Here is an 8,514-nt window from a genome sequence, read left to right on the forward strand (position 1 = left end):
GTGTGTGTTTGTTTGTGTGTGTCTGTGTGTGTGTTTGTTTGTATGTGAGTGTGTGTGTTTGTTGTTGTATGTGTATGTGTGTGTGTGTGTGTGTGTGTGTGTGTGTTTGTTTGTGTGTGTGTGTGAATGTGTGTGTGTTTTGCAAACGCGGGTGAAAGTACAATGTTAATTTATGTTCAAAGCAAAAAGAATAAGTTATTCCCAATTTATTATATTCTTTATCGTATCTTAAACAATTTCCTTCAGAAGGGCTGGACAGCTCATCCACAACCGTTGTGTTTTCTGTCGTTTTCTTAATTCTAAGGAAAGCTCTGCCTTTTTTAAAATAACTTGTTAGATTTTCAGAGACACTCCCATGTTTGTGTTGGCCAGACATTAAGCCCTGCTTTCTGCATATTCACAGTTACACTGGAGTCACAAAAGAATTAGATTATAACATCAGCGCATCTGTGTTTGAAGAACATATTAAGCAAACATATTATACGTACGAGGCAAAGAGTGGAATAATATAGATACGAAAAGAAAAAGAACTGATCTTCAGTAAAGAGGAACCTACTTGTGCGAGATACGAAAAGAAAAAGAACTGATCTCCCGTAAGAGGAACCTACTTGTGCGAGATACGAAAAGAGAAAGAACTGATCTCCCATAAGAGGGACCTACTTGTGTGTGTAACTGCTCCTCTCTTGCCTGCCTACTTCTCACCCGTGCATGTTTTAAAGCGATGTTTTATACAAGAACAACTCTCCACGTCCCTTCCCCGTCAATATTAATGTCATAAATCCAAGACAAGGAGTAGAAACCAAATAAAACAGATTCACTGAGCATCTAGCATTACTAATTTTACTTGTCATCCGTTTTGTCCCCTGTCGCGAATGAAAAGCGTTCACAAATATGACTGGGTATCTAAATAAGAGACAACCCTCTTCATGATTCACAACAGTTTCTTAAAATACCCATGTATGTGCTTTATACATGTACGATTATCACCCAAAGAGCGAGGTCGTAAGAATGCAAGAAAAGAAAACCTCATCGAACTCAATAATGCAATAGAAGAAAACCTTATCGAACTCGTAAGGAACCCTTTTTTCCTATCTCCTTCAGATGGAAGGATGTATTGGGTATTAACATTTAAGAGATCCACAAGAGCCCATTCCTACTGTATGCGTTTGCTGTTTCTATTATAGTTGCAATTATATGGCTGTTTTCCTGTCTTTAATGGTATGTCGTTAAAATCTTGAGGACACAATAATAATTCAATATCCACAAGAGTTCGCATTTGTATTGAAGAGGGCATATTAACGGGCCTAGATTCAAGAAAACGCCAAATGACGTAAGTTTGTTTGATATAAACGGAGGCCATATTATTGTGGAATGTCATGTCTTTCTAAGGGCAGTAGGGTCATTTTGTACCTTTTGTATAGGTTTGAACACTATGCCTGTACGCGACATAAAACCCAAAGCAACTCTATGCACCAGTCGTAAAATCTTTCTTTCGTAGACGTTTACAAGGAGCACAGAGGATATAGAAGAACAGATGGACAGGCAGACAGATATACACCTAAACATGTACACATACACATTCACATGCACTTTAACATACACATACACGCACGCAAAGAGATGGAGGAAGAGAGAAAAAGAGAAAGGGAGAGAGAGCGCGAGAGAGAAAGAGAGAGAGGGGGGAGAGAAAGAGAGAGAGAGAGAGAGAGAGAGAGAGAGAGAGAGAGAGAGAGAGAGAGAGAGAGAGAGAGAGAGAGAAAGAGAGAGAGATATTCTCTAACCGCAACCTAAACTCTGGGGAGCGAGACGGCTCCACAGGCAAACCTTAAACTTGTTTTGTACACTGATTATTTAAGCTTTTGGGGGGGGGGGGGTCCGTTTTTTCCCCTAACACCCGAAGTGGATCATTGAGGCAAGGATATTTGTGCTTAAGTTGAAATTGCACCTATTCATAACGTATGGTATAAATTGAGAATATCGTCTCAATGTTTAGCAAAATTTTCCTTACATCACGTTGGTTCTAATGTCTTGTCTTTGCTTTCAACCAGGAAATTTAGTTTAGGCTGCCCTCTCTACCATTATTCTCCATCTAAACACATGTAAACCGAGCATTCTGAAAGTCTGTTGGGTGTCCCGCCCTTTCGTGACGCTGGTCGCTTCTCTCACGACTCTGTTCTTATCCCAATCTCAGATCTCTTTTCGTGGTGTCACTGAAATGAAACCCTCGCTAACTTGGAGATCATATAACAAAGTGGCCTACAAGGTCTCTCTAACACCGCTAACTAAACGTGGCGTTCTTCCCCACAGCGCATGCGCGAGATTGCTTGACACCGGAGGAAGTGACGTATCGGGTGACTGTTTGTAAGCATAGATAATGTTTCCATTGACATTCTCCACTTGCAAGGGTGAATGAAGCTTTGAGGTCGCTTAAGAATGAAAAGAGACGTTTTTTATGGGATGGCTGAATCTTCTTGTCTCAGTCCTAGTGTCCCTAGACTGTGTATGTTATTTCTTCGTCTAATTTAACGCTAAGTCGGTTTTCCGTTGGACGAGCACTCCAAGGCGAGAAGAGAAGGATATTGTTAAGACTGATGGCTAATAGTAAAATATAAAAACACGACTCCCGCTTTAGTAGGAGAAGTTAGCTATTAAAATTTATTTGGCACAGGAACGATCATTTAAATAAAGAAAAACCTCCGAAAAGGGGGCGACACAGTTCCACCATCTTATATTCCCCTTCCCTCAGTCTCTTATTTCTTCTAGTTTAGTTTAGTTCTAGATCTAGTTAGAGTTTTAAGACATTTGCAATACATTAAGTAGGTCACATAACTGCCGGATATTAGAGGCGTTTCTAAAGATTAACATACAGTGAAAAGGATGAGGAGAGATAATGGTGATAGATGTTTGGTAGGAAAGAAAAAGCAAACCACATCAGAACACCCGTCAATTATCCAACATATTTCTTCATTATGAAAGATTTTCAGCGCTTACCATTGCCAAGAGGGCTTTCAATGTGACAAGAAGAGAGGTGAAGTTTTGGTTAAAGTGTAAATCTAGAACTATTCAAAGAAACACATTCCCATGTCTTAAATTGATGAGATGAGAAATATAAACGAAATTATGAAGTTTTGGTTGCAAACTTGCTTTGGTCCGTTATCAAAAAGATTGTTCCGTGAGTATACCTTCTCCTACCCATTTCGAATAAAAATCCAAACAAACTTAATGGTACAGCATGAACAGATTAAAAAAAACAAGGCTTACCCGTCACATGATCATTAGTAGCCTCTCGACGAACCTGTGAAGGATTCAAAACGTCGGATTCCCCCAACCTCTCTCCGTCGTTCACAGGATTTTCTCTAATGTCTTGTACACTTTCACATCTTCTCGAAATACATGTCGTTTCTGTCCGCTCCTCCACACACTGAAGCCTATCGGAGACAACCGAAGAGTTCTCTGTTCTACATCTCGTCACTGCATTTAGTGAATCCCTGGTTTCAAACCCTTGAGCGTTGAGCTCGCTCCCACCAGTAAAGTGAGAGTCGTGTCTTTTCGTGCAGTCTTTCTCCACAGGGTAGCCAATTTCAGGACTGGTACTGTTAGAGTATAGCCTTCTGGCTTCATGATTTTGTTCACAATGATGAGTTTCGGGGCTCAAAATGCCAGAATTTTGTCGCAATTCGAACTGGAGTGGGCCAACAGGTGGGATCAGAAACGTAGGGCGATAATTTTTGGAACAAAAAGAATTGAAGAATTGTTGAGCCATTTCTTTTTGAGTGTAAACATCATCATCATCACAGCTCTTGCATGAGTCTGCACTACTTACACTGCTGTAGCACTTGGCAGATCTCTTATCGCACACACTGGCGGACACGACAGAGGGATGGACGTTGTTATGAAGGGTTGAGAACATCGAGAGGAAGGCATCACTGGACAAACGAGAATGGTCTCTGTTCATGACATCTGTATAACTGTGGCTCGGGCTAATGTCATTGACATTGAACTTTGTGTTACTGTCACTTCTTGCGGCAATGTTGCCGCTGTTTTCGCTGTCGCTCTGACAGCAAGCGCTGTTATTGTCTTTGTTGCAACTAATGCTGTGGTTGTTACCGTTTCCGTTACAGTTGTTATTCAAGTCCGTGCCCTGCACAAGGGACTCGGAAACTTTGAGGTCCCACAATTCCTCCTGACATGGAATCTCTTCTCTCCCCGGCACGAGCGTTGTTCTCACCGTCTGGTGGTCTGTGCTGTCATCTGGGAGGTGCAGACGAAGTCTGAGATCGTGTTCGGCCTGTGTCTGGACTTCCAACCGGAGCCCGTCGCTGAGGGCTAAGTGTTTTGTTGGCACAAGCTGCTCAGCTTCATGCTCTAGGTCATCAGGCCTCCTCCTGTTTCTTCCTTCTTTCCTGGACATAGCCCAGCGCCTTTTAGGCAAAAACGCTTTTGGCATTTTGGCAGTTAACTACGAAGCAATCTGCAATAGAAAACAAAGACAATGTTTCACTTATGTAGATGGAAATCCTATTTTATTCAATTTCGAAGTACATAATACAGTGAATTTTGAAGCCGATTTTCGAAGAGAATTGAAAAACTATTGAATAGCGTGTTTCTTTTGAAAAAAAAATGTGTGAGACATTGGTAAAAAAAGAACCAAAAAAAAAAAAAGAAAGAAATTATATCAAACAAGTGAATGTCGCTGCGAAAAAAAAGAAGGAATATTCTTGATGAGTATAAATGAACAGGTATGAAGGAGGAGGGTAGGGGAAAATACGGAAATTGTGAGACTATAAGATATCTGAAAAATATACAGATAAACAAAATGATATCCAAGGACGAAACAACCTCCAAACGTTAATCTAAGAGCGTGCACGTTTGATATTAAATCCTTTTGAGACACCCAACAACGACTAAGATGTTCAGCTTACTTGCAACTGAGACCAAGTGCTATAGTTCTATTATCTGTGATGTCCGTTCAGTGATCAAAGCATTCATATTATATGCCACTTAGTTTTCTTCCAAACTGCTTTATATAGAGTCGGCGGCGACCTGCGATTACGTACTGTTTTCGTGATTTGTTTTTCAATATCCCTGAGTCCCCGCCCATTTTCTCAGGCGACTCCCACCCTCAATGACCCGCATGTAATGAATATGCTGTATGTGCCTACAGTGACCAACCTGCGAACGTGAATGGAAGCGCTGCGTGCGTGGTGCATTTACCGAAATCAATCCCATAAGATGTTAATCTCACCCTTCCCTTAACCAGTCCACACCCCTCACTCCTTGTTCTCAGATGTTTGGTACTTCTTATGAAAGCTTTTTTTCCTACGCACATATGGCACTTTTTCCCACCTTAGCTTCTCCATATTCTGTAAGTAGCTCTACTATTTCTATAAGCTATATGCTCAGTGGTTCCTGTGCGTCTATTTAACAAAAGGTACTAAAAGAGGATAATATGCGACTCTCTTGATTAGCGAAAAAGTACATGTTTTTGTTTGTTCTGGAAGCCAGACCTCATACCTAACAGTCATCCACACTGAAAGCTAACCGTTGCCTTATCATCACACGATAGCCAAATACTGGTCTTCAAGTAAAGCAATCAGCTTCTGTCAGATTAAACGTTACTCTTATTTTTCTTTAGCTGCTGGTGTTTTTCACGAACAACTGAATGCCGCTAATCCTGAAGCAGTGCAAAACAATTTACCAACGGAATCTACCGCTCTTCCTAATCACTTGGCCAGCTACTATCCCTTCTCCTTCTCGTGGAATTCCCCTTAAAAATAAGAAAACGAAATTCACTCTTTTGTTCCCTTTTCCAGTGTGAACTATTAGTAAATATCGTGCAACAGTAAAGCATTTTGGAATAGTCTGTCTGTGAAGGGGTAGCTTAAAGAAAGTGTTTCTTAACGGAGAAAATCTGCAGCAAGATTAGAGGATTAAGAGTTAAGTCGCGGAGTGCACACGAGAAGCCGAACGCAATAAATAAGCCTTTTGTTTATCAAACTGACCCAGCGGCTGTAATTAAGGTCCAGGTGGTTGTAGACCACAACCACTTATTCCCCTCTATCACTAGGAGCCAACGCAACGAATAATCTTCTGTCCCACCGGTTAGAGGCGTTTGCAGAGGTGCAGCTCTGGCGCCATAAATATCCGTCAGCATTTTAAAAAAGGAAGAAATTGTTTTACGCCCTCATCGACATAATTATAGTCCATTTCGGAGGCAGGTAAAACCCAGACGAAGAAGGATACAAAGTTCCAGCTGAAAAGCCAAGATACTCGATTGAAAAAAACCCAACAAAATTTCTTCCAGATAATTGAACTCATGTCTTCCGCGTGCGACAACGAAGCTATAACGTCATACTCCGGTCTGTCAACAAATGTGGTCTGCAAGAAATGCCAAAAACACTGTCACTCCTAGGCAATAGGCCCCTACTCGACTCCCCTCAAAGGGGTGTTATTCCACTTCCACAGTGGCCGATGGAAGAACGGCCTTAAGGGTCAAGCTGGACACAATGGTGCCACAAACAAGATGAGAAATTACCAAAACTAAAAAGCAAAAGCAGAAATACTATTTGAAATACAGCTGTGTATACCGTGTAGAATTACTTCTTGAAAGAGGATCTATGGTCATCTCCAGGTAAATGCTAGCGTCCACTTAGGGTCTGAATTCGACATATAATTAATTGAAAGATTTGCCCCAACGTTGCTCGACGTACCCGAAATTAATCACACACACACACACACACACACACACACACACACACACACACACACACACAAACACTCACACACACAAACACACACACACACACACAAACACTCACACACGCACATACACACACACTCTCTCTCTCTCTCTCTCTCTCTCTCTCTCTCTCTCTCTCTCTCTCTCACACACACACACACACACACACACACACACACACACACACACATGCACACAAAACATTTCTTCTTTCGGTGACATGACAATACGGGCAATCTGTGTGGAACAACATTGTGAGTCAAAAGTTTATAGACTGTTTTAACAGGGAAAAGACAAGTGGTGAGACTACGATAAGAGTCGCAAGCATCGAAAATTAATAATAATATTCTTATTTGATTAGTAATTTTTTTTTTTAAGTTAGAGGTCTTTTACATTTTTTTCGGAGGTTACTAAGTGATCGGTCTTAAAGAGACGCATAAAAACGTTTGCTACTTTTAATTAAGATAGTCACTAGATCACGGACATAGCCTAGACCTTGGGGGAACCGAACAACACGGTGGTTTCTTTCTCGAGACGGAAGTAATTCGCGTCCGACGCCAGAGCTTTCCGTTTTAGACGTCGCATATGTCTCCCGACATCATGAAATCAGATGCTCGTCAAAATTAGGGCATATGGAATTATTGGCATTTACTAAAGCTTATTCTTTTTTGTTTGCTTTTGTTGAAAAAAATACTAATCTCGTTTAAATGGAAGTCGAGGTATTTGATACTGTAGGGGGTGGGGGTTGCCTGATGTCAAATGTACAATTTGCTTGAAAATGTCCGTCAAACTTTGGTAACTTTGAAACCTTGAATGTCCATGAAACGTGCAATTTTACTTATTTTTGTGGCCATGATCAACGTTTTCAGGAAAATCCACTCTGAAATGGAAATAAAAGCTGTTGAGGAAATATAATAGATCTAGATATGGCCCTTTGGCGGAAAAATACCGGTTTCTTTAATTTAATTATTTTGGCGACACCTGATTTCACTCCGATGCCACTCATGTTAATGTTCGCGACTTAGTTCTGAGCCCGGCACGATGGGAGTTCTGGTTTACATGGAGTCCTTCTTCAAAACCGCACGCACTGCGACTGAACTTCTGACCTACAATTAATTTTGTCGGTGAGTTGCGCACAACGAAATCTAGAGAAACCTACGGTGCCAATACGGCACAGTTATTCAGTCATGCTTCTGTTATCTCCACTGTCCACAACTCACCGGAAAAACCATTGACCAACAGGTTTTTCGGTTGTTGTTGTTGTTGTTGTTGTTGTTGTTGTTGTTGTTGTTGTTGTTGTGAGGAACACGGTTTCTAGTGTTATAGGTTTGTCTCAAAAGCGTTAACAACAGGTCATGCACAAAAGAAATGTACCTCTCCCTTTACCCAATACCACTCTTCTTCTTTCCGAGCTGAGAGTTAAAACAAAAAACCCCCAAAGAACAAACACACACACACACACACACACACACACACACACACACACACACACACACATGCACATACACGTAAGGAGGAACAAGTAGAAAGGAAAGCTGGAATTCCAAGTTTCTGCATCCTGTATTTTAAAAATTCAATGCTCAGCTAGTCAGAGTGACCAATCGAGAGTCTCAGTTGGAAAGAGGAAGGAACCGGCACAAGAGAGGCACGTTAAGTTCAGTTTGAGCACAAGCTTTACTTTAAACGATCAGAACAAATCAGTTGATTATTATAAATCTAGACTGTTTTCTGTTATTTCAAATGCCAGATACGAAACAGACATTGGCGATCATGCT

The 8,514-nt window shown here is 41.1% G+C and overlaps 1 protein-coding gene across 1 annotated transcript in view; it reads right to left on the reverse strand.

The window, feature by feature from the left end:
• Nucleotides 1-8,514, reverse strand: part of LOC101849881 — a 23,893-nt gene that overhangs the window by 11,188 nt on the left and 4,191 nt on the right. The window contains exon 2 of the mRNA XM_005108325.3: nucleotides 3,262-4,471. Within this exon, the coding sequence (XP_005108382.2) occupies nucleotides 3,262-4,447 (1,186 nt within the window). The 5' untranslated portion in view covers nucleotides 4,448-4,471. The remainder of the gene's footprint in view (nucleotides 1-3,261; nucleotides 4,472-8,514) is intronic.

Source organism: Aplysia californica, unplaced genomic scaffold, assembly GCF_000002075.1.
Source record: "Aplysia californica isolate F4 #8 unplaced genomic scaffold, AplCal3.0 scaffold00678, whole genome shotgun sequence".
NCBI classification, from domain to species: Eukaryota; Metazoa; Mollusca; class Gastropoda; order Aplysiida; family Aplysiidae; genus Aplysia; species Aplysia californica.